This window comes from Tinamus guttatus, unplaced genomic scaffold (assembly GCF_059628265.1).
Source record: "Tinamus guttatus ecotype Peru unplaced genomic scaffold, ASM5962826v1 Tinamus_guttatus_pri_ptg000260l, whole genome shotgun sequence".
In the NCBI taxonomy this organism is placed as follows: domain Eukaryota; kingdom Metazoa; phylum Chordata; class Aves; order Tinamiformes; family Tinamidae; genus Tinamus; species Tinamus guttatus.
In genome coordinates this window covers 6,233,559-6,260,385 of record NW_028288794.1, presented here as the reverse complement: position 1 = coordinate 6,260,385, position 26,827 = coordinate 6,233,559, and the positions used below count along the sequence as shown (strand labels likewise).

At 41.2% G+C, this 26,827-nt stretch overlaps 1 protein-coding gene across 3 annotated transcripts in view; it reads left to right on the top strand.

Moving 5' to 3' along the window:
• The first annotated feature begins 1,326 nt into the window (after positions 1-1,326).
• Positions 1,327-26,827, top strand: part of RAPGEF4 (Rap guanine nucleotide exchange factor 4) — a 144,992-nt gene continuing 119,491 nt past the window's right edge. For 2 of the 3 annotated variants that reach the window (XM_088527035.1, XM_088527034.1), the window contains exons 1-4: positions 1,327-1,406; positions 13,349-13,491; positions 14,571-14,659; positions 24,750-24,896. In XM_088527035.1, coding sequence (XP_088383161.1) covers positions 1,342-1,406; positions 13,349-13,491; positions 14,571-14,659; positions 24,750-24,896 — 444 coding nt within the window. In that variant the 5' untranslated portion in view covers positions 1,327-1,341. The remainder of the gene's footprint in view (positions 1,407-13,348; positions 13,492-14,570; positions 14,660-24,749; positions 24,897-26,827) is intronic. The other variant, XM_088527036.1, reaches the window with a different exon arrangement.

Below are 26,827 nucleotides of genomic sequence, written 5' to 3'. Positions count from 1 at the left end.
TCCATTCCATCAGCATGTACTTTAATTTTTTTAAGGCAAAGTAGAAGAATTGGCTTTTGTGCCATTCTCCTCTGCTATCCCTCGTTTGCTCATTTCTTAGCCATGTCCTTTTAGCACAAGTGATTTCAGATACATTTCCTTAGATTTTTGATCCTGTGGATCAGAACCTTAATGTTAACATTTATTGCTGTTAAAATATTGAAGGAACTCTGGCAGAAATGAGGCCATTGAAGGTAGATGTGAAATGTGAAGTAGTGCATCTATGTAAGAAAGTGATACTCGGTGCAGCAAAAGAGATTAGAAGAGAGAGCAGTGAAGATACTTGGTGTAGCAAAAGAGGTTAGCAGAAAGAACAATGAAGACAGCTCACAGAGAATTGTGTTGATAGCAGATTATCACCATCTGAATTGTTTATGTCCACACTGGATGAAAGATTATCACCGTCTGAATTAAAGAAGCCTGAAGGAAGCAACGCTGTGAGTTTTGCTGTTCCGTCATCTGCATGCAAGTTCAAGCATCCTGCTGCATTTTGTGTAGCTCCCTACCCTTCTCCCAGACTATTGAAGGCAGGTTGTGTTGACTCTAAAACTTACGGTTATACACAAATTACTTGAGAAGATGCAATCCATCTCCTCAAATATGATGTAGAAAATGTTTCACACTGAGCTTTGCAAGGCCTGGCCCTTGGGGAGCCCCGCGGCTCCTCTGCTCACCCCTCCGCACTCCTGTGGTCAGGGGCACCCTGAAGGCAGCTGTGCCCTGCAGGCTGGGCTCACACCGCAGGGCCCTGGGGATGCAGGTCGTGGCACCCCGGACTCACCCCTCTCTCGCCGCACATCCTGCTCCTTCTGACTGCTCTGTCCAGTCCATTGCAGAGCCTCGGCTCCGTCCCCACCTGCAACACACCAGAGGTGTCATGGAGGTTGGTCCCATGGTCCTGCAAGTGACAGGGTGGATCCTGCCATCCCCTAGTGTGGCAGGACAAGGGCATGGGTGCACTGGGCTCTACAGAGCTCCTCACACACCCCAAGACCCTTCCTGCAGCTGAGGTGCTTTCAGGTGCGCGCCGGGCCCTGGGCCCTTGCGGCGGGACAAGGGCTCGGCGTGGGGCGGCAGGCACCGCTCCCCGCCGGGAGCGCGGGGCGGGCGGCGGGGCCTCGCGCAGCCCCGCGACCACGCGCGGAGGGACACGCTGCGTGCGGCGGGGCGGGCGGCGGGGCCCGGGCGAGCCCATCGCGCCGCGCGGGGAGGGCGGGCGGGAGGCGGGAGCGAGGGAGGACGGAGCGAGCGGGCGGGGGAGCCGCCGCCGCCAGCCCGGCCGCGCTCCGCTCGCTGCGCAACATGGTGGCTGCGCACGCCTCGCACTCCGCGTCCTCCGGCGAGTGGATCGCTTGCCTCGATAAAAGGTACCGGCATCTTCCCGCGGCGCCCGCGCTGCACCCGGAGCGGGCAGGCGGGAGGCGAGGCGCCCGCAGGAGCCAGCGCGGGGGGCGGCGGGGGGAGAGCGCTGCCGGCTGCGGCGGCTCCGCACGTGGCGGGCGGCGGCGCCGAGCGGGAGGCGGCGGCCGCGGGGCTGCGGCGGCGGCCGGCGCTGCGGGCGGGCACCGCCATGGCGGCACCGCCGCCTCCCGCCCCCTCGCGCGGCGCTGCGCGGCTCGGCTCGGCGCACCTCGCCTGGCGGCCCCGCGCCTCGGCGCTGCGCTCGCCGCCTCGGCGCTCCTCTGCGCACCCGCCTCTCCTTGCCGCGCCTCAGCGCGCCGTGCACGTACAGCGCCTCAGCCCCGCGGCGCGCTGCACCTCACAGCGCCGCGCGCAGCGCCTCATGGCACCTCACCTCAGCGCACCTTGCGCCATCGCACCTCGCCTCGCCGCACTGCCCCTCTCTGCTGTCCATCGCCCCTCGCCTCATGGCACTGCACCTCGCTGCACCGCACCTCCCCACGTGCACCTCGCTGCACCCCACCTCCCTGCATCCCACCTCGCTGCACCCCACCTCACTGTATCACAACTCTCTGCATTGCGCCTTGCTGCGTCCCCCCTCACCGTACTGCAGCACACCCCAGGACGCTGCATCTCACCTCAGCAGCATGTGGTGGCCCGCCACACCTCACCTCACCTTGCCTCATCTTGCCCACCCTCACTGGTGCCACAGGAAAGGAAGGACCATCATCTCTCGCCATCATGCAGGCAGGTGAAGGTCCCTGGGTCTGTGAACAGTCCTTGGGCCTGGGGACAGTCGCTGAGCTTGGTGTGGCATCACAGTGGGCAGCTCACAGCCCCCTTCCAGCATCCACAGCCCCCCGGGGCCGTGCACCTCGTGTGGTGGGACTGGTGGTGAGCGTGACGCGTTGGTTGTTGCGGTTGTGTTCAGAGGTGAGATGCTCTCTTACGGAAACACAGATATTATATATATATATATATATATATATATATAAAATTATTTGGACTGATTTCCCCAGGGAAAGTGGGGAGAGTGAGTGAGAAAAATGAATCAGCAGTGCCTAGTGAAACCATAGTGGATGGCTTGTACATTTCCTGCTATATCATTACCTTAGTACTAACTGCATTCAAAAGTGGTATTATTCTGTTCTGAATGCTCACTGTATCTCTTGTAGTCTAGGAAAATATTTTAAAAAACAGACCATGATTAATGGTACACACTGCACAGTTTAAGCAAAGACAGCACATGTCACTTATCTTGACGTACAGTTATTTACTGAGTGTCATTAGCCAGGTTTTGACAGGTGACATCATTTGGGGCTACGTTATGAAGAGAAGCCTTTGCTTACATGTAAAAAATTGCCTGCACTCATCATTTCTACCATTTTCAGGTAACCATGGGTAGGACTGCAGCTCTGAATGTGCTTTCCACAGTGATCCAAGCATCACTGGTGGAGACACCTATCACTAAGAACGTCAGTTGGCCTCCCTCATCTCTTTTTGCAATTTTGAAAGGATAGAAAATAAACTTTTAGAACTTACATAATGTGTATAAATGTTGAAGGTATTCTAGACATAAATATAGATGATGGCAATCTAGTCATACAGAAAGAAGTGAAAATGAAGCTGAAGGCCTGATTTGTCACTCTGTAGACTGACATGGATGAGTGCAAAGAAGCAGGGAATGAACCCTAGTACTTCTGAATAGGTGAGCCTGTCATTTCTCAGGGTATTTAAACATAACAGATTATGACATTTAAATCGTGAAGCAAAATTCGAGGTTTCATGATTAATGAGAAAAAAGTTGTGGGTTGTGAATGCTATTTTTAGGAAACACATCAAAGCATTTAATATAGAAGTTTCTCTGCCATTTTCTGTCTATCTATTTATCTATCTACTGTTACTAATATAGAGGCCATTTTTACAATAAGAATTTTGTTAGAGCTGTTAAGATGAAACTTTTTTTCCTTTTTTCTCACCTAGAATAAGCTAGTAGCACCTGTTTGTTGAGTGGAAAGTATCAGTGACAGTTGCCCTGAAGGATCTTTTAAGCAGCACGCTTTCCAGAAGACAACTGGGATGTGGGACAAACTCAGCATGCGAGAAATCATACTTTTTCTCTTGTCTCTGCCATTTACTTTGTCACCTTAGGAAATACATTTACATGTTGTGTTCTTGTGTTTTTCCATTTAAAGAAATTACACTTAAAGCCATGTTGGAAAACTACTGTAAGAATCTAAGTAGTACTAGGTAAAGTATTTTTGAATAATTTATCTGCTTGTATTGCTAGAATGTAATTCTTTTTTTTTTTGAATCAACTTGCTTAACTCATTTGAGTTATCATGTGATTTCTGCACATTTTAAGTGTTTGGCTTTATCTTAAAGCACTTTCTAAATGAGGTGTGGATAATATTAGGACTATTCAGTGAGTCAACTCACTGTAGAAACCACATTTTTAAAATTAAATATTAATTTACCTTAAAAAGTGGAATTTTTACATAGAAATAGGACATCATATATGGTAATGATGTTAAGCTCATGTTTCTCCCCAAATCAGTGCCAGACTACAGCTACTAACATCAAAAAATGCAAACACAAGTATAGCAAATAACGAACTATCAAAATGTTTTATGAGAAATGTTATTATTGTGTAGGGTACTGTGGGCCAGGGCTACTGATGCTTCAACCGTGCAACCTCTGGATGTGGTTACTAACCAAAGCCAAAGATCAGCACTTAAAAATCAAATACACAGGACAGGATTTATATGTAAAGTCACAAGTGCAAAGGTAGCAAAAGACCGGAACAGAAAAGGTCAGCAAACTATGCTCTGTCAAGAATATTTTATTTTTACAGAAAAGAGGGATGATCAGCAGTTAGCAAATGTATATTCTAGTTGTGCAGGGAGATGTAAATCATTTATCTGTTAAGGAAACCAATCCTTCTGTCTTTGAAATAAATACTTGTATTTGTCTTTCCTAAAGAACAGAAGCATTTTTCTGTATGCCCTCTCCAGGCACAACTAGGAGGAGGTTGCTGATTTATGCGCATGTGTATACTCTGCCTAGGAATGACACCTTCCCTCCTCTCATGGTTTATTTTATATCATTAACTATTTAACAAGGAGATTTCCACATAGACTTCCATGGAGACATAATTACTGCATGGTAGACTAAATATTTTATACATGACTGTGATTTCTCCAAACCTGATCACAGTTTCCAATTCAAAGAAGGGTTTTAATTATTTCAAATGCAAACTTTTAAATGATATATAGTGTTCACAATGATCAGGTGATCCTAGAATTTTATATCTGCTTTTGGTATCCAGTGTTTTCCTTTGTGTTAAGTATAGCCCTCAATGCCTTAGCTGACTGCAGGAGCAGATCACAGCAAAGCGTGTAGCTTTTGCTAGCCTGTTGTGCTAAGAGTGTTCTGATCTTTGCTAAGCTGTTTATAAATTATTTAAGTATGAAAGGGTGTTTTGAGGACATATTGCACATAGTGAGCTTTTACATCCTTGTCATTCTGGTAGACTTTAGACCTGCATTATTTACATCTAGCAAAACCAAACTAATACCTACTGGATAATATCTCAGATCTGTTCCACAAAAAAAGCTCCCGTAGATTTGCATATGAGTTCAAACTAAAACTAGATAACAATAGCATACTTGAATAAGGATTTGTCTTTTAGTTCATTGTAACGTATGAGAAGTAAGTTATTCTTACATGCATAGTAGTCAACATGACTGTTGTGATTATAAAGATAGGCTAGAAGAACAACTGTTCTTCTAAATGGAGAATTTTTGGTGACAGAAATAAAGAAAAATATTTTGCTTAGGTTGTCCTCCTCTCCAATGTGTAATTATCTCAAGGATATGGGGATAATGATTTTATTAATATTTATCTTTTATGATTGCTTTGTGGTATTGTTTTATTTACTTCTAAAATATTTTTAAGAAATTGAAAAGGGTACAGTCATCTCTCTATATTTTTAAATATCTAGACTTGCTTTTTATTTATAACAAATATATATAAATAACTTAATCATTTTTTGTGTAGGTGGGATCTGAACAAAATCTTGGAAACACGCTGCAGCTCCTGTCGGCCCGCGTGCCTGGGGCTTCCTCCCCGCAATCCATGGCCAGCTGGTGTGTGCTTGGGTTGAGTCTGCGTGGGGATGTATTTGCAGCAGGCACCAGGATGTGAAAACTCAGAGACAGAGCAGTATAGAGGTAGTCTGGGTACTTTCTAGCACTCGTGCAGAGGTGCAGTTTTCTGAGAGTGAGGAATAATAACGAATTTTTCTTTCCGCATCATGCAACTCCTTTTCTAGTCCAGTGCAAGGGTGCAGTCTTTGATGAATAATAAAAAAGAGCCCTTTTTCTTTCTCCCTCTCCTTAGAGAGACCAAAATGCTTATTAATACAGCCTGCCATAAGTTTGTAACTCTCTGCATTTTATTGCATATATGAATGCAAAATAACTCATAGCAAGATCAGCAGTTATATTTTGAGCAAATTCAAAATGTTTTATTCTATGTCATCATAAGTTTAGACTTTTTTGTAGCTTCAGTTTCCATTTGTTACATTTGATTTTATAGTACATCATAAGTTTTATAGAAATGTATTGAGGAAGACAAAGTGATTTCCCTGTACCTGATATCTATGAATATCACCATGGTCCCGCAGCGCAGACTGTGAGCGCAGGGCGCGTTAGGACGTAGCGTCCTCGAGCTTACGTGGAAGCCTTGTGAAGTGGCTGGACAATCAGCGTGCAGTCTTGTAGCGAGAGAGTTTCCCTTTTACCAAAGACAAAGCTGCAAATTTATCTAAAATGTCCTTGTCTGAGTTGCTTCTGGAATGCAGTTAGAATTTAATCCCCAGAATTCTGTATTCTGGGCAGAATTTTGCATAGTAGTCAATAATGTTGCATGTTTTATAGTATTGCCCTCCCTTTTCCTTCTGTCCTTTTGACTAGGGCCTAATTCTTGTGGACCACCATTAAGGCTCTTCATGCTGTCCTGCTAATCATATTTGCATTGCCAGACTAATGTAAAGGTGGGGTGTGATGTGAATGGAAAAAGCATACAGTTGTGTGAAGATTCCTGTACTCGTAGCAGGGAAAGAGATTTATGACTTTGAAACTATCGTTACTCAGAGCCTCATAAAGAATTATTTTTGCAAATTAAAATTCTGTTTAAAAGAATCCTATATTGTAGCAGAGAGAATAAAAAGCCTCAACAAACCAACTAATTGAAAATCATAAATTGAAAGTCAGGTTGTCATTGGATGTGTATCAAATACATTTTTTTTTTGTTTTCATTATCCAGTGTGACATCTATTTTCCGCCTGCATGTTATTATTTTGCTGCATTTAACTAGCTCATCATTCTTATCATAGAATCACAGAATGCTTAGGGTTGGAAGGAACCTCTAGAGATCATCTAGTCCAACCCCCCTGCACACGCAGGGTCACCTAGAGCACGTGGCACAGGACTGCGTCCAAGTGGGTTTTGAAGATCTCCGGAGAAGGAGACTCCACAACCTCTCTGAGCAGCCTGTTCCAGGGCTCTGTCACCCTCACTGTTAAGAAATTTTTCCTTAAGTTCCTGTGGAACTTTTGGTGCTTCAGCTTCTGGCCGTTTCCTCTAGTTCTGTCGGCCAGCACCATCCTCCTCACTCCCTCCCTTGAGGTACTTACATACACTTTTTTTTTTTCCTGTTGTTATTTTCTGCACTGTATTTGGCATGATTGCAACTCTCACTATCCTGCTGCTTAATCAAAGTCTTCAAGGAATGTTTCCTGAGGTGACTTTGCACTCCATCTTCGATTTCAGCAGCTGTCAAAATTTATACATGCCAATGACCGGTGTTAAACTGCAGATGTTGTTTCATGGTTGCTGTAAAAATTCATTATATGCTGTAAAAAAATGAGGATCCTAAATGGTAAAAGTGCATTTAGCATAGTAGATTTGTGGATGGCAGTGGCCAGAGTTTGAGTCTAAGTGTATCAGCACTTGTGCATATTGTTCAATTACGAATTTCATTTGCAATGTATCTTAGAGTTTGTCTTCATATTAAAGTGCTTTTAATGTCTATTATGAAGTTGCAGTGCTGGATAATGTAATTTTATCCAGATCTACTTCTACCAGAGGGAATGTTAACTGGCTGAGCCCCAGCTCATGGTTGTGGAGGTTGGAGGGTATTTTATTCAATAAGCTTTAGTCAGATTTTGGTTACAAAGCATGTGCCATACACACAAATTTTCATAAATAAAAGGAAAAAAAATCCTTGTAATTTGATTCTTTTCCCTTGGAGTGTTTTGTCCTTTAAAAAGCATATAGTGAAAAAAAAAATCTGTATGTTTTATTCCTGATGTTCAAATAATGTGTTTTTAACTTGTGCATCACCAGTTTTGCTGTTTGTATAACAACTTTTCTTCAAGCTGTAACTGATTTGTATATATAAGAATTCTAGAAAAGGTTAAATTAAAATTTTAAGAAAATTTAGAAAATTTCAAAACAGGTTTTTTTAAAAAATTAAAAATTTAAAAATTAAAACAAAATTTTTAAACAGAAATTCAAAAATCTCTGATAAACCTCAGTAAAAGAGAAACAAATATCCCCAACTCCTTTCTCCTAACAAGTTAACAAGTTTAACTGATTATAAACTGGTGCTGGCAGTGGTTCTTGTGATTTCTGTCTTTCACGGCACTTACAAGCATTCAAATATTTAATCTTAACACCACCAAAATACCTTCTTTTATGAGACTATTATGAAGCTTTTTATGAAGCTACATATGAAGAGTAATGCTTGCCTAGATTCTGTACAGGTGAAGAATAACTTCAGTTCTCCTCCTTATGTGTTCTGAAATTTGGACTTGAATAGTTTGCACTTAAAAATATGCAGTGGCTTTCTGAAGATATTCTTGTTAATAATCTCCAGTTGCAAATAGTCAGGCGGAAACATTGTCGAAGAATTCTTTCTTCTCTATAGAAGTACATGCCAGAATTCTTGACAAACAGATAAATCAGGGGTAAAATATCTTTTAAAGCAGACTTACTGAACACAGATGTTTAACAAGTATTGATGCTGTCACCCACATGCGTAGCAGTGATGTTGTATTCCTGTATATAGGCTGCAAAGAAGGAGACAGATAATAAATGATGTGTCGTTTGTGAAAACATTAATGCCAAATATTGTGCAGTGCTCTGAAGAGGCAAGCCGGTGATATAAATAACGACCTGGATAAAACATTCAGTGGTCAAACAAAACAGAAAGGGTTGCAGGCTAGTGAAAAGGAATGCAATGCTCCTGCTTTGTATTTTCTCATTTCATGATCAGTTTGCATTCCTGCCTTGTAACACGGGAAATGCTTACCTCGTGTGGCAGCGGCAGCGCAGCGCCTGGCCAGGAAATCAGTGTAGAGGAGAACGCTTTAAACCCAAGATTGTGGGAGTCACCCGTGTGTGTAGTGTCCTTAAGGGTAAGAGATACTAAGAGTGAACCCCTTGTTCCTAAATCAGTGCCATACCTCCCATGTGTTTTTTTGCCCTTGCAATTGCCACGACCGAGATGTGACCTTTGCCCAGTGGTAGTGGCTGGGCCTGCTGGTGATGGCTGGTTCCCAGCGGCTGCTGAGTCTCCTCCTGGTCTTGCACCCTGCAGGCTTGGGAGAAGGCAGGGTAGAGGGGCAGCTGCCCCGCAAAGATGCTGTATATTTGGGAAAATGAATTAAAGCTATTTTTGACAAGCAAGGTGAAGACAGATGTAAAACTTCACAGTTTGTTTTACTTAAAAATTTATTTAAATACATTCGAGTGAGCCTGGGGGCAGCTTAGAGAGAAGGTGGGAGCTTCACTGAATGGAGTCAGATTTTTATGCCAGAAGGATGGTCTTGCCTTAACCTGCTTCTGTTCTAGCCGAACTCTCTCCTAAATTGGTGAGACCTGAAGGATTTTAACTGATTTTAAAGAGAGTTATCCACACTTTCAGATTCAACTGTGGTCATATTCCATAAATGAAGCTAAGGCTTTCAAGAATAGAGTACATTTAGGAAAGGATGGAAGCTTTAGTAGAGATCCCAGTGGATTTCTTTAAATAACGTATTTGAAACCTCTCTGAAATGGATTTTTGAACTTCTGATGCCCGTAGTTATCAAGTTCTAACTCTGCGGCACCAGCAGTGGGGGGACACTTCAGTAGTGCAGCAGCAGCAGCGCCGCGGAAGAGAAGAGAAGGAGACAGTGAGCAGGGGGGCCAGTCCCCGTGGGCGTCCTCTGTAGTGAGCAGGAGCGCTGATCACGGAGGAGGGACCTCGGGGGCTCTGATCCGGCAGCAAAGCCTTCCCGAGGGCCGCGCGGGGAGACGCTCCTCTCTGGGGGCACCTCTGCACCAGGCTCCCGGCTGGAGAGGAGCTCCCGGCTGCATTAATGCCACGGCACCCACCGGGCGACTGCAGTGACAGTGAATCCTGAGGAAGTCACTGTTGGACAGTAGTTGTTCTTCTCTAGTTATATGTTCAATTATTAATGTTCTAAAGAGTGTTTTCCTTTATTATTTGCTTAAATATTACCCCCAACCCGGGTTTACCAAAAGTCAAGTTTCAACAAGACAGTAAGATAGTTGCAATAGGAATAAAGTTAATTTATATTATCCTGTACTGATGTTGTTCCTTGCCAGGCAGCTTATACTTAGGTGGGAACCCAAAACTGGCATCATAAACAGATTTGTTAAAGTTTAGTGATTTAGTGATGATGACAACAGCTATAATGTTGATAATTTCATTAAAAGGTGTCTCCCCAAAGACATGGGGAAAAACAATTAAGTGACACCGTGGTGCTTCATTATTCTCATTACATTTTCTCGCTAAGTAAAACTATTATTTTGAAAACTGTGATTGCTGCAGATTAGAAACACCTAATAGAAATGAATTTGAGTACTACTGCTATTACTCTTATGCAGATGCAAAATTCGAGATCCAAGTAAAGGGCAAGGGCCACCTGGCTGAGACAGCTAGTGCTGATGAGCTGCAGCTGGCAGCTGCTTTTTGGGGGAAACACATCTAGAGGAGGACACACCTTTTCTAAGATAGTTTAAAAGTTACACTGTTCATTGAAAGACGCTTCCATGTTCTAGGCCAGTTTCCAAATACTCTAGATCAAAATATATGTCTTTCTAATAAAAACATTTGTGAAACAATAGATACGCATATTAATGCCAAACCTGGTGTATTTTGAGAAAAGGCTACTGAAACAATTGGCTTGCAATAATTAATTATGGAATATTGTAATAAATCATTTTATAGGTAGCTACTGTGCATCCAAGCTTGGATTCCTCTTTTTGCACAGAGCTTGTTGCTGCACATCCCCCTTTTCAGGGCCTCTTCACCTACTCCTACTACTGCTCGCCAACGTGAGGAAAACATCACTTTGATTGATCTTTACCAATAAATATGGATTTGGGTTTCTGATTGATGGCTCAGCCTCCCATAGGGAAGCCTCTCTTTCCATGATGACTCTTACCTGGGGTTGCAAGGCAGTTTTGTCAGAGGAGCTTTCACTGCAATTAATCTGCCCCACGAGGTGTCCCCACATCAAATGGAATGAGGCCCTGCTCTTACCTTGTCATGAACGACATGGAAATTCCCTCTCTGTAGCCTTCAGCAGCTCTCATTAAAAAAAAAAAAAGGTATGTACCTATACCTTATATCACCAAAGTCCCCGCCAAATACTTAAGCGTGTCCTTTAGCTGAAACTGAAGGAAGAGAGATTTCTATACTTACATTTCAGGAAAAACACTGAGAGAACAGGGTGTTGATGAAATTTGTAAAATATGTGGTGTATAATTTGCTAATCCTGCCTGCTTTTTCCCTGTTCCCCTGCATCAAACAGTTTAAAATCAGAAGCACCCAAATCCTGCAGTAGATGCCATGCAAATGAACTGATGGACTTCTACAGTATTTGGCATAGGGAGCTGCGTGAATGAAGCAGTCTCAGAGCCGGAACTTTTCCAGGAAAATGGGATATACTGAGAATTACTACCCTACCCTTTTCTTTACTTGTCAAGTTATGCTGTTAATTTTGAGAGTTCATAAATTGAGGGAGTTAGTATTATAAGTGGTGGTGTAGTTTGGGTAGGAATCTCCTAATCTTCTTAAAAGAGTTTGACAAGAGCATTAATGCTTATTAGTATCTGTCAGTTAGAGCATATTAGAGCATAGCAAAAAAAAAAATACAGGTGAAAAATCTTACTTGAAGGATTTCAAAAGAGAGCTATTGTAGTTGATTGTGGTTTGAAGTGGTAAAAGGGTATCCCTGGGATCTAGAAACAACCATAAACACCAAAGAATCACCAGCTGTAGTTAATAGGGGGAGAATTGGCTTATAAGCAAGAATAGAGATTTAATCCCACCTGGACTTCATTTAGTAAGAAAATTGAGAGTCAGAGATGCAATATAAGTGGGACCTGCGGCCTTTCCTTAGGGATAAAGGCTTAAGTAGCTAAAGTCTTTGAGTCTGAGGCAGAATTAGTGTTTTTTTTTTTTTTTTTTTTTTTAAATCCTGTTAGAAGCTTTTATATTAACAACAATGTTAAGGATATTAATGATAAGTATATGTTGCCTTAACCATTGCTGTTTGTTAGTTATACATATATGTTTTAAGGCCTTATCCCCTGAATAAATGTTTCTGTCATGTAAGCTAGTAGTGCTTTATTGGATGATAGGATCACTTGTTTGTCATTTGGTGACTCTTGCACCTGAAATTCCAACATAATCTCTTAAGAAAGCTGTTTCTTTAGCTGATAGTTGGTGTTTGGTGTATTATGAAAGTTTTTAATAGTGTCAGTTAATGGTTATTTATGTGCTGATTCACAATGTTTGATAATCATATTTAAAATATATTTTACTAAACTAATTTGCATTAGTTTTGTAAATATGCTATAATTTTATGAACTCCTGGTCTATGTGCTACCTTATTGGAAGAAATTCTAAAACTTCATTTTTTGTTATTGTTGCTGAAAGCAACAATGTAATTCCTTTTTAAATTTTAAATGTTTTGCTTTATTTTTTATCTAGGAATGCCTTTTTTTCTGTAAAAGAAGGAAAATAGGTTACAAACTTTACATATACTACTTGCTGATTGAGTTCTGTAGGCTTTTATTTCATTCATGGTAGTGCATCAACTCTCCTAATATTTTTTAACTGCACCTTGACATAGATATGTTCTCCTATCTCCACTTGTTTTCAGGATTCATCTGTCTGTTGTCAGTTTTTAGAAGGTGGGTTAAGATTCTTTACCCTTGCTGATGAACAGTTTTAAAGACTCTTGTCTTGTTTGTATACATAACTTTTCCAATGTTAAGAGAGAGTGTAAGAGGCTGAAAGAGAATGTGCTCATTAATACCGTCATTCTTGTTCGGAGTGAGAAAAGAGAACTGAGCACTCAAGTTTGTGCCCAGTAACATCTCAAAGAGGTGGTTAGAAGGGGGTGGAAGCTTTTCTTTTAGGCACATAGAAAGCTCCTATTTTGAGCAGTAGTTCTGCAGGCTTTTCGTATGCTGTCTGAAGGCAAAACTTTATACACATATTAATGTATAACTTCATGTTTATAATTCTAAGCCCTTAGAATGGGGCCTGCAACATCATATCTACTTGCATAGTTATTGCTACAGGAGGGCTTTGGTGCTGAAGGGGATTTCTGAATGCTGCCTGTACTAAAATGATAACAACTTTGCTTATCCTGACAACAGATAGCGTGATGTTTTGTTTCATTGTGTACTTACAAAATGCATTTTAACTGGTTTGTGCATTACTGCTGGGGGGGATATGCCAGCACTTGTGGGATTGGTGAATGCAGGTAGGGAGATACTTCTGGTAAAGCCCTTGAGAACTCTCCTTTGTCTTCTTGCAGGCCTTTGGAGCGGTCCAGTGAAGATGTGGATATAATATTTACTCGGCTGAAGGATGTGAAAGCCTTTGAGAAGTTTCATCCAAACCTTCTCCAACAGATATGTCTCTGTGGATATTATGAAAATCTGGAAAAGGGAATCACATGTAAGAGAGCTTCATGTGAAGATCTGTTTTGCATAGATGAAGTTGGAGTTGGGATTGTCTCTAGGAGATTGATGAGGGAGCCGAGCTAGTGGAACAGTCATAAAAATGTTTACAGTCTTAGTCATGGGCGAAGGCAGGCCTAAAGTGCTCCTTGCTCTGCAGTCTGTGGTGACTCTATGGCAACAAGGCATATGTTACTGGATTTAGGACTCTGCCACTCTTTTACTGAAAGATTAGAAGCCAGACACTGCACTTAAGCTTCATTCTTCCCCTATAAATGTGTTATCTCCTTTTTCTCATTTGTTTTGGGTGCCCTGTGATGTCAGGGCAAAAGTGAAATCTGTTGCCTGGGTAGATCCCTGGTAATACATGGCTTGCAGTCACTCTGGATAAGACCTACGGAGCTGCATCCTCTTGTGGGGTATAACAGCTCTGTGCCTGCCCTAACAGCCCCTGTGCCAGGTGAAGCTGCACAGCTGTGGTTCTTCACAACACATTTGGGAAGAAGTGGGAATGGGAATCTGAGTTCTCAGTGCTGTACCAGGCGAATAGCTGATGGAGACCTGATGTAAGTGTTTTGTTTGATAAAGTCTCTGAACTTTTCCTGATAAATTTGGCATGCTTTAGGCACCCAGGATTGAAGCCTGTTTTGAGCAGTAGGAGTTCTGATGGTTAGTAATCACACAGCTGAAATGTCGCAGTATCTAAGTCCTGCAGCAGTTTCTCAGCCAGAGCTCTTACTAAAATCAATGGGATCTGTATGAGCATTGGAAGAGTCAGAATATCAAAGCAAAAATGTTCAGAAAGTATTTATTAGCAAAAGTAGGGATGAAGGAGCAAACTGGGGAGATGGGTGAAGCAATGCTGTGTGCTTTCCCACACCACTGCTGGTCTCCGGATCAGTATACTATACTGGGCGCTTTGCAGTGCATTGCCGATGTTATCAAACAACTAAATCTGATGTGGCAAGCTTTGTAAGGCCAGCAGTGATTACAGAAATACAATAATCTGAATTTAACATGTTTGTTAAAGTTGATAAATTTGAGTCAAATTTTTATTTACAGTATTTGTCTTTCCAGTGTTTCGTCAGGGTGATATTGGAACAAGCTGGTATGCTGTCCTGACAGGATCGCTGGATGTTAAAGTTTCTGATACAAGCAACCATCAGGTAAAATACAGCTTTAAAAAAAAAAAATCAGTTTTGTAGTACAAACAAAGGTTGTAGCTTATATCTGGGTAGATAATAATGGCATATATTGTACCAATATTTTCTTATGACAAGCATGTTTTTCTCCCACTTTCCTTCAGACTAGCTTGTCCTTTGTCCACAGAGACAAACCATGCCACTGATTTTTAAGGAAACTGAAATGTAATGCAATGAAAAGGAGTCTACATCTGAATATAAAATAGGATTCATCATAGTCTTTGCTCATAGATTTTTCTAAAGTGCAGCTAAATATCTGAGTTTTTAAATTATTTCTCTGGAAATATTAGTCACTGTTCTAAAAAATTAAACCCACAGTGCAGTCTAGCAGCAGACTACAGTCCCCACTGCAAAAAGACAAATGGCTGTTATGTTACACTACAAAACTAGAAGTATTATCCCAAATATATTGAAAAACAAGAAAAAGTCCCTAAACTTACAAGTTATTTCTCAGTATTTGACACTTAAAAAAAAAAAAAAAAGTTACTGTTCAGGAAAAACTAAACAGATTATTCTCCTGGAGAATAATTCATAGAATCATAGAATGCTTAAGGTTGGAGGGCATGTCTAGAGATCATCTAGTCCAACCCCCCTGCACACGCAGGGTCACCTAGAGCACGTGGCACAGGACTGCGTCCAAGCGAGTTTTGAAGATCTCCAGAGAAGGAGACTCCACAACCTCTCTGGGCAGCCTGTTCCAGTGCTCTGTCACCCTCACTGTTAAGAAATTTTTCCTTAAGTTCCTGTGGAACCTTTGATGCTTCAGTTTCCGGACGTTTCTTCTAGTTCTGTCGGTGGCCACCACTGAAAAGAGACCAGCACCATCCTCCTCACTGCCTCCCTTGAGGTACTTATAGACACTGATCAGATCCCCTCTCAGCCTTCTCTTCTCCAGGCTGAACAGGCCCAGCTCCCTCAGCCTCTCCTCATAGGGCAGATGTTTCAGGCCCCTAATCATCCTTGTAATCAATTGATCATCAATTAAACAATTGAACTGTATTAGTCTATTCCTTAATGTGTTGTGAAAAGTTACTTATGGGGTTTAGCCCTGTTTTGCTTGGAGAAGGTTTCATCTGTGTAGTTGCAGAATAAGAGTGAGCACATGATTACTTCTAAATAGCCTGACAAGCCACCTCAGTGCTTTTTAGGCTTGAATGAGGTGGTATCAGTAGTGTTTTTGAGAACTAGGGAAGTGCTAGGAGTGCTTTCAGGAGCTCTGGTGCTTTCGTAAGCACCATGGATCAGGCTGGTCTAGGGACCGTTGCTTTTCCCAATAGTCTCTCAGGTGTTTGCTGAGCTCTTGGCCAGCACTGGCACCAAACTGACTCCTAGTGACTTCAGAGCTCAGCAGGGGCTCAGAAGCCTTGGGAAACACTTCTGCAAGCTAAGAGTAGCTTTCCTGACTTACATAGGTCTACTTTGAGACTTACAAGGTGTTGTGGCACAAAACTTTGCTTATGCCGCTTTTGCTCACAAATGTATTGGAAGCAGTTGAGGAATTGCCAGTGTAACAAGAAGACTTTAGACCCCACCCACTTTATTTCTAGGTGATGTTTCCTTAATGTAAGTGGCAGGCTCCCTGCTGTGTAAGCAGGGCAGCTTTGCCTCCTGGTTAGGCAATCCTTTGTACCATGTTCTGTACCCACTCCCTCATCCGAGATCTTGGGCTGTCAGGCTAGAACTTGAAGCATATTAGTGCTTTTCAACACCCCCCTTCTTTGAATATAACATGTATATGTGCAGTGGTAAGTCTTAATTCTTTACCTAAAGTTCAGCTGCTCAGGCAAGTGTGTGTGTTTTTTTTTTTTTTTTTTTTGCTTGCTTGCTTGTAAAAAAAAAAAAAAAAAAAAAAAATCCATAGTTTCTGCCACAATGCCACAATCTCCAGTGAAACTGAGTCAGAGTGCAAGTCAGTGCAGTGTGTGTGATGGGTCTTTCTAATTTTTACAATAAAATGATAGGATATAAAAGGAACTTCTTTCATGTCATTTTAAGCAACCTCTTCACTAAAGTAGAGATTGGTAGAGAGTATAATTGGTCTAATCTGAGCAATTCTCAGAATGGTCTGACTGCCAGTAGTATTGTCATGATTTAGAACAGTACTCTTGAGAGTCCTTTTTTGTCCAGGCTTAAAGAAACTGGGTATCTTTTCTGCTATTTGCCAAAAGATGGCACTACATCTTTGCTGAGAAAAGTCTCTGCTGAATCGGAAATAAATATATCCACATAAGATTTCAGGATGGTGAGACTAAATGACCACACTATTTGAAGTGTCGATTCCTTATATGGAGGATAGAAGGGTTCAGGTGTTTAAAAAATCTTGTATGTGTATATACATACTTTTTTTTCCTGCTTGTTTGGAGTTGTTGCAAGAGGCAGGTGGCTCTACAGATTCACACAGTCCATCCTGCTGCATGATTTCTAAATCAGTTTCCTTCTCACAAGAACAACAACCTGAATTCTTACCCTTGCCTAAGATACAACTTCACTGATGGAAGAAGAACAATTTCTGCATTTACTGCACTAGTGTTGCAGATGGTGGGTGGGAACTTGTAAATAGTGTTTGAGCCCGGTATTTTCTATTTTTTTGCTCCATTTTGGTGTTTGTACAGTATCCTTCCTTGATTTCTTGTTCCTTGTCCTTCCTTTAGCCTAGTTCTAGTCTTGCCTGAGCTTTCTTCTTAGCACAATGTTCATCCTTCTTGAGCTTGAAATACTTGCTCTGGTGGGCGCAGTACTTCAGCATTCCTTGCAAGCCTGGGTAATGGGAGAGAATAGTGTGGCCCCCCCAGGCAGGCAGCCCTGGCAGTGGTGAGTGCTGTGCTCCAGCTAAGAACAGATGACCAATGCTCCACATGCAATGCTGGTAACCTCCCCTGGGGCATGTTTCCCATCAACAGCTTCTGGGAGCCAAAGCTTTTTTTTTTTTTTTTTTTTTCTCCTCCTGCCAAGCCGTGGTAATGATTAACTGATCTGCAGTTAATTTATTATATGATGAATAGCACTAAAGTAAGGCTAATTATTAACTTATAGCCTGTCATGTATTCCATGCTATGAAGGTCCTATCTGCAAAACTTTGAAGGACACTTGAGGTAGGACTGGGGGATACCGAAAAGTGTGGTTTCTGGATGCTATGCTTAAGAATTGGAGATGGGATGGATATAAGTGGCCTGATTTTTTTTTTTTTTTTTCTAGTTATGTAACTGAATAGAGTCCCCAGTGCTGGCATTTTTGGCAGAATCTGAGTGATAAGGTGGACTCCTGCATGGTTGCAGTATGCCCAATATATAATGAATATATTTCTGCGCTTACATGAATGTTTTCTTGAGTTTCAAATATTTGATGGGAATTCATCTGCTAACAGCATCATTACTCATTCTTGTTCCTTTAACCTGTAATCCTTTAACCTGACAATATTGTCCCCTTAAAAGAAGGATGGTGTTGAGCATTAACTGCTTGTGCTGAAGAAGGCACTTTGCCTTTTTGTGTGATCAGGAAACAAGCAGTTTACTAAACTATAAAACTACCAACTTGCAACAGCTTTGGGAAGCTAAGGCAGAAACAAGAATCAACTCCATTACCAGGAACCATATTCTAGTTGCTGTCTACTAGAGACTGGCCAACTCCAAATGTCTATCATTACAAGAAATCATATTTCATCTCATTCATGAGTAGTAAGCAATATCAGCTCCTTAATCAGAGCCATAGTTGTTTTATGGATGGTGCTTAATCAAGAAATAAGATCTCTATCCTGCTTATGGGTTGGGTCCCAAGTTACCTTGTCTTGAAGATAACACCGTATTCCAAGGGGAGTCCAGAGCTGCTAAGAAGCACTCTGCTTTGGACTGGTTCAGGCATCTTGTTTTCCCATTATGCTAGAGAACAAGTAGCTCTCTGCACAAAATCACACTTTTTAAAATAAACTTAATCTGTTTAATTTCCATAATTGTTTCACCAGGCTGGTCATGATCTTTCATTAAAGCTGGAGACTGTTACCAGTGTTTCAACAACAGCTGTTCATTTGTTATGTCTGTTCATCACAGTGACCAACAAACAGAGGGAAGGGAGGCCCTCTAAGAATACCCTTACGTACAGAACCAAGAGCAGCATCATACTGTCGGAAGCCAAGAAATCAGCCTCGTCCTTTCAGCAGAAAATCCTTCCAATCTTGCTGCTTCAGGGATTACAGTCTTGATAACCCATGTTCCAGAAATCCCTGGGACTTAAAAGCTTTGTTGTTGTTGTTTCCCCAATACGGGGAAATGTTGTCTTCCTGAGCCTGGAAAAAAATCAAGCTCCATTTTTGCCCCTTTCTTGGGAAGCTGACACCTTCCATTTAACAGCACTTTTGCCAGGAAATAAGCCTTTGCTGAAGTTCCACAAATCAGGTGTTTTTCTCTGTTTGGCCATGTTCCCCAAGCCATCGTTGTTCCAGCCTTCCTGTTCTAATTCTAATATATCTCTTACTTCATCTTGTGCCTTCCCTCTACCTTGGTTGTTTGCTACTAAATTTCCCTTGCATCATCTTCAGCTTCCTGGACCCACCTTACTTTGGTTTTCTGCTCTAAATATGTCAGATGCAAAAGTTTACAAGTTTGTAAGTTTACAATCTCATGGAAAAAAATACAAACTATGCCGTATCTTCAGGAAGAGATAAGCTTACTATTGTACTTGGATTCCTACTGGCTAAAAACTGTTTAGAAACAACTAATAAACTAATAATCTTTTAATATTAAGATGAGCAGGAGGTTGCAGCAAATGACTGTTTGAGATTTGTTCCCACTCAAATGATTTTATCATGAGTATGGTATTGATATCAATATTGCTATAACTATGTTGATTAAAAATATAATATGAACCTCCCTTTTATTAGGCTTTTATCTGCCTGCCTAGGAAGCTAAACTTCAGTGAGCCTGGAAATAAGCCTATTGTATAGCAGTTAGTATGTGCTCATTCTTTCTGTAGTCACTCCTAGAGTTGGGTGGCTGTCTCCCCTGGGAAGAGGAGTAAGGATCTTTCATTCCATCTTACAAAGAGCTTCCAGGACCTCTGCGCAGGCAGGTGGCCTAGAAACCTGATCCAAATGTGCTGAAGGACCTGGACTTAAGTCCACGCATCTAGCGTGTAGTGAGTTCATGCGATGGTTGCTGTGCTTCAGCTTCCTCATGTGGACACCTGGGCTGTGATTTCTCACAGAAAGTGTTAGTATTGTCAATCAGGAGCAAGCTGAGGAAGGTGACAGCAAATAATAATTAATATTTACATTTTTATCTATTTTAATAAGAGGAAGTATTCCGTGTACTGATTAAATGCTCCCTTAAGGAGGATCCTGTTTGGGATCTGATAGCTGAAGTGTAGGAAGCTGTAGTGTGTATCACAAGAGGGCAGTGTTAGAATACAGAACAATCTTATTGCTTGCCGTGTTTGGTACTAAAGTGGTTGGTTTCAAAGGGAGCTATATAATATAGTTGCTTTGAAGAGCTTGACTAGAGCAGGCCTCTCTATTTTTGTTAGTTCTGTTGCACCGAGGCAGTGAAATATGCTTGCTGCTCCTGACTGTGCCAGTAATTAAACTTGGCATCTAAATGGGACAATGCAATTTCCATAGAGATGTGATAAGATAACCTCTCCTGAGCATCTCTGTAAAGTTGGCTGGCTGCTCAGCAATCAAGAAGACAGAAAAAGGCTTATTTTAATGGTAAAAATGTCATACTAGAAACTGTGGGGATAAGTTTGAAGTTTTTCGATCTTGCCTCAACTTATTTGTAATGAATACCCTGATAACTATTGTACTTAAGTTGCACACAGATTTAGAAAGTACCTTTCAAAATAAACAGGAACTGCAGCCTGTTTTGAATGTACTAGGAGAATGTCCTTATTCTTACTTATAAACAGACTCAAGTTTACTTTTTATTTGGCACTGTTATCTACTCATTGTTATAATTGTGTGTAGTAGTATAAGTTCCTTTCTAAGATAGCTTAGAGTGGTAATGACTTCAAAATATTGTCAACTGCCTTGTTTTATTTTAAGTTTTTAGCTCTGCCTGGAAAATGAACAAATTCTCAAGGGTCGATTGTGAAAAATCCCTAATATAAAGTTGGAGATAAATCCAACTGGCAAAAGTTTGTGTGGCATAGTCACTGCTATGTTTTTTTTAATAGTCCAAAGAACCTGTAGATTCAAGCCACGAGATGCACTTTGGCCAGATTCTGCAGCATTGTTTCACTGTATTTGTGCCTTTTACCCCCACTGGTTGATATGATTGTCTGATGCAATGGGAAGGAAGGAGGATAAGAAAGAGGGTTGCTTAGTGGTATTGCAGTGTCATGCAGAGGGCTGTGACCCAGTAGCCAAACTAGTTAATGGTCCTGATGAGAATGGCCATGCAGAGAGATTCGGATGTTTGAGATGTGTCATGGCTTTCTGAAACTGAGGCCAAAAGAGGTATGTGATAAGATGAAATGGTGTAAGGGAAGGGGTTTAAGGAGGCCAATCACTGCAATACTGTTTTCTGCATGCAAATGTGCAATTGCCATCATGTATTTCTGGGATAATCTGTATGAAACCAAAGGATAGGCTTTGTGGTGTAGCGTAAATATACTGAAGCTGGCTTTGAATGAGCTTGTTTGAACCTGAACTGGTCTATCGGCTGTAACGGAGACTAGCGGGGACTAATGTGCTCAGCTGAGAAGCAGGAGCCCTGCAGAGGAACAGGGGTTCTGATTTTGAAGTTAGCTTTTTCACGTGTAGAAAAATCGCTTCACTTCGGTCTACCAGATAAGCTGAGAAAAAAATCAAGATATTGCCCTTTTATAGGGTCAGTTGCTAGGAAAGTGCAGTTCCAGTGTGGAAAACCATTGCCATATTGCCTTTTACAGCAGTCTGGTAAGGATTGTATTTCTGAATGGCCGGAACATGCTCCAGTGGCAGTGCTGGAATGGGGAAGTCACCTCAGTGCGGATGACTAGCATTCGTTTATCTTTGTTTCTGTGATAAAAGGAAATTTTGGTTGAGGATGAACTAAGTATTGTCAACGTAGTAACAAGCTACACAATCTACTCTTAAGAATCCTGTCTTTTGCACATCTCCAGCTAAAGACTGGGATTGTTTGGGGCTCTTGTGTTGGGGAGGACCACAGGTGAGATAAAGGTACAAAAACTGCAAAAATGATGAAACAAAAAGCATCAACTTCCTTATAAATTCAAAATATGGAATACACGTGAGTTTCAAAGAAATGTCCAAGTACTTTCCTCCTCAGACTAGTTCCCATTTCCTATTTTCTTTGCTTTGGTCATAGACACCATGGTCTTCCCCCAACTTATCCCCATTGCATTTGTTCCTTGTTTTTGCTTAATGAAGCTTCTCACAGGAGAAGGTATTCCTTATGCTAATAAGGCTGGCAGAAATTGGACAAGGGAAAAATATCCCCTTTTTTCACCTCTTCTCCGGTTAAGAGCGTGTGTCCCTGTGCCCGCGGATCACCCACAGTGTGCAAACCCTGTACGCCAAGCTGGAAAACGGGAAGTGTCCGCGGAGGAGCGTCTGTGACTGTCCCAAGATGGCGGGGGAGGGCCCAGGGCAGAGCCTGTCGTTTGCTTCGCCTCCCTCCCCCGGCGCTCTTGCAAACCCAGGGGTGCTGCAGAGGGACGGGGGTTCAGCAGCTCTCGCTGCACGTGGCTCACCAGCCGGTGAAGCCAAATCCGCAAACAGCCTGTGGTTTGAACACTGCCTACCATTTAACAGTGTGTTCAGAGGACTGATAGCAATGAAAATAATCGCGTCCTTTTATTATTATTTTTAAAAGTCTTTAATGCAGCTTTTCAAATAGCACTGCCCCTTCTGGCTGGTTAGCAGCAGCTAGAACCCCCTGCTGCTGCTGGGATTGCCGAGGGGAGCCGGGAGCCGGCAGCAGTCCTGCTGGCGCCGAGCAGCGGGAGGCCCTGCAGGGGAAGGTTAACGGGCCTGATAGAAACACACACCTGATTCCCAGGCGACCTGCGATGTATAAACAGGGGGCAGGCAGAAAAGGGGTCTCTGAAGTCTTGAGGAAGCCGGATGGGTTGCTCCCTGGCTGGCTGTGAGGAAGCCACATCTCTGTGTAAAGAAATGATGGCTGAGGGGAAAACTGAAAGAGCCTTCCCTCAATAGAAGCCTGGACTTGTCTTTAATGAACGTGCAAGCTGACATCCCACAAGGTTAATTTATTTCTGAGGTTGAACAGCCGCCCCATCAAAAGCTCTCTTAGAAAGTGGTTCCTTAGCTAACACCTTTCTCTTCTCTATTATGTTTTTAAAAATATGCTTTTGAGGAGTTGCAAGAGATCAAATAAGGTGATGGTGAAAGGCAGTGGGAAAGAAATATAAAGATGTAAATATAGCTTGTGTTTCACTTAATGGGAACACTTCTTTTTATGCCAGGCTGTGAATTTGTTTGTTCAGCCCCAAATAGAGGACTCTTATCTGAATGTATCAAAATCGAGGATAAAATATTGGAGGTTTGGTGATCACAACTTGAATGAGCAATAGACCTATTTCCTTTGTAGCGCCTCTGAGTGCGGTTGTGAATAGTGACACACATAGTATTTCAACTCCAGAAGCTATGCTTGTTTTGGTGGAAGCCTTAGTGCATAGCCAGGATAGTAGCCTGTTTGTAGAGACATCTGTTTCTTTGGTGCTCATTTGCAATTTTTTTCTTTCAGATAGTGCCCATTCATTCAGTGTTCCTTGAAAATTTATTTCTGACAACTGGTAAATTCTTCTAGATCTTTTCTAAGATGTAATTGATTTTATTTTCCTGAACAGATGATTTTATATGGTAATATCCATGCAAAAGCAATTTGCTATGGTTCAAGGAACTTAACTATTATGGACATTTGTCTTTGTAATGCAGTTATAGAGCTACTAACTTGATCTTAATAACATTTGCCTATTACCGCTTATTAGATGCATGAAAGGAAAACAATGCAATTTTAAGCAGAGAAAATGATGCTGAACTATGCTCATGCATCTCCTTGTTTATCAGCCATGAGCAGGGAATGGATGGGATGATAATTTTCTGCGTATGTTTTTGTAGCCATTTCAGGAGTCTTACATGCTAGAGTTAAATTCAACTCCATTTTTTTAATGTGCAAGTAAAAATGGATAGTGTCTTTGTATGTGCATATATGGGCATACTCTACCCATCTATCAATTTCTTAGTAAACCACAGTTTGTATCTATTTAAATCTTTACTGCTGTTGCTATTTTTTTTTAATTACTCAAAAGACAGTTTAGGCCAAACCTAGATTTAAGCATGTATGTAAAGATCTTACTGCAGCAAGTTACTTAGTTATTAGTACTCCTCCCCCTCCTTTTTTTTTCTCTCAGCACTAGCTTGTAATTGATTTCAGAACTATGCCAGGAGAGTTGTTTGCCAAGGGGGGTTGAATTGGATATCGTTCTGTCACCTTCACCCACACTTTTGGGGTGGAATTTGCTACAGATTTAGAACCATTCTGATCAGTCTGAATCTATTCCAGGTTGTTCTGGACTTTAGTTTCTAATATAAAACTTATATGAAATGATGTGTGTGTGTATACATATGTATTTTTAATCTGGTACTTAATGGGCAGGCCTTCATTAACAATTGAAAAGTTTACTGGCACTTTCAACAGAAAGGCCATGAGTCAGTATTTGTGTGTGCACTGTGTTCAGGCCTTGTACCATAGACAAATATGTTACAAATACAAGAGGATATTGCATGTGAAAAGTGTTTGCCAAAGAAACAGCAGTCAAATTCCCTCTCTGATGAGGGCAGCATGTATAGGGCAGAAATTAATATTCCAGGATTGCCTTTCTGTTGCTAGTTCTCTTATCGTTTGTGAGACTTCTGACCTATATCATCCCAGTGGTTAGATCATTTTGTCTTTAATTTTGTTTTCTTTAATTTAGAGAATGGCTGAAGAAACTGAAGGCAATGCTGTGAACAACTGTGATATGAACACTCTTAACTCCATGAATCTCAGATCCCAGTCCCCTGAAATATTTAATTTGTCCTTTTACTTTTAATTCAAAGGATGCTGTGACAATATGCACTTTGGGAATAGGAACTGCTTTTGGAGAGTCCATTCTGGATAACACTCCTCGCCATGCTACCATCGTTACTAGAGAATATAGTGAGCTCCTTCGAATTGAGCAGAAGGATTTTAAAGCACTTTGGGAGGTAAATTGAGATTTCTTTCTATGATTACATACTCCTATATTTCTTTCTTGCAGGCATTGCTGATTTTTAATTTTCCCAACTTAATTCAACATACAAATATTCTATAGTAAAACAAAACGGACAGACCTTCATGTGCTTGGTTTTTTTGGAAACTGCTTGCTTTCTACTCACTTGCTAAAATTAAATAAGTGAAGCTTTTTTATGATGGAATTTATTTGTATACTTGCAGACATTGCTTTATCTGCCTCAAAGTTGCTTCTGTTGCCTGTAATTACAAGGAGAGTCTATCCCTACAACACTCTGGTCTTCTAAATTACTCTTCACTCCTATCATCCCCAGCTGTAGAAATTATAGAATTGGAAGATGGATCAAGATCCATTTAAAAACAAACAAACAAAAAGTTGTCTCATGTAACCCTTCTTTGCGGAGAAAATACTGCTGAGTTTCTTGATCAGCATCTGAGTGCACTTCGGTGTCCATGCTGAAAAGGCTTCATTAACATCTTACTGTGCTATGCTCTTGGTCTTTAAGCAGCAAGTGTTTTTGTAAGTGTCACACAGTGTAAAAAGCCTCCTGGGAGCTGGAAGGCTGGCCTGGGCTGCACCAGTGTCAACTTCTACTGGCAGGTTGGTCTAAATGGAGACTACAAATTTAGGTGTCATATGCAAGTGTCTGGTGACACTAACTACACTTTAAAAAAAAAAAAAAAAAAAAAAAAGTAACATTTGGATTTTGCTTTTCCCAAGCATAGACAGGGAAGTTCTTATTTTCAGCTTTCTGAGAAAAAGCAGTGTTGTACCTGGATAATGGTCCCAAAGCACTAGTAAAGCAAGGCTTGGCTTTCAGGAAGGAAAATCAAACCTGCAGCTAGTTATGCTGACTGGAATCCACTCCTACCACTTCTCTGCAAATATGGTGCCCTGAGCATAGTTAGTCTTATAGGATGATCAAGATAATACATGATAGAGCATTCAGTCTTTTATCACATACATTTGTGTGTATATATATATATATGTATCATGTATCATATATTATTCTGACAAAGCTAGAATTTGTACCACATCTTGATGTCTTTAGCTAATAAAGCCTTGTAGCAAGTGTGAAGCAATTCATAATACATTTTTTTCTGCAGTCATACTTGTTTTTTCTCTCTAGATGCTGCGTTATAGTTTTTCTTCCTGACATTCCCAGATTAAACATTCTAGTGCTCTGGTGTGTTTTTAAGGTATGCTAGGTTTGCCAGAAGCTTGTAAAGGAGAGGATGATTTACAAGCTCATTGTAGGAGAATTAGTCCAGGATTTCTCAATTAAAAGTCTTTGCCTTTTAAATACCCTTTTAATTGTTAAGATCTGGGTCATCTCATATTATAACTGCTAAATTGCTGTCTGTTTATCCTGTGAGGAGTATCTAGGGAAAAGGGATGTAAATGCCCTTCCATAAGATTATTTTTTTTAAATATATATAAAAGTTGTTTTAAAACAGTGTTGAAGCCCTTTCTAATGGCTATAATAATGTTTATAATATTGTTTGAGTTTTTTGTTACATGCTATTAAGAAAGACTCTGCTGTTATGTACTGGGAGCTGTCACGGAGAGCTTCAGTGCACATCTTGTGTGCTTCAAACGATGACATTTTATAGTAGATAATACTGGAGCTGCTGCAGGTGTCAGGCAGAGACCTCCACTGAGCTTTGTGGTATCTATTTGCTTTTTGTACTGTTTCACATTCGGTGGTTTATTGTTAATTTTATTGTGATTTCTTTCAGAGAGGCAATGCTTATGCTTTTAGGAGGAATGCTCGATTTAGCACCTTACGTGTTTTTGCTGGGTTGTCATAGCTGGAATGAAGTTTTTATTTCTTTTCAAGCCAATATTTGTCTTGTTGCAATCTTATTTCAAAGCCAACAAAGTGCAACTAAGATATGATAAAGT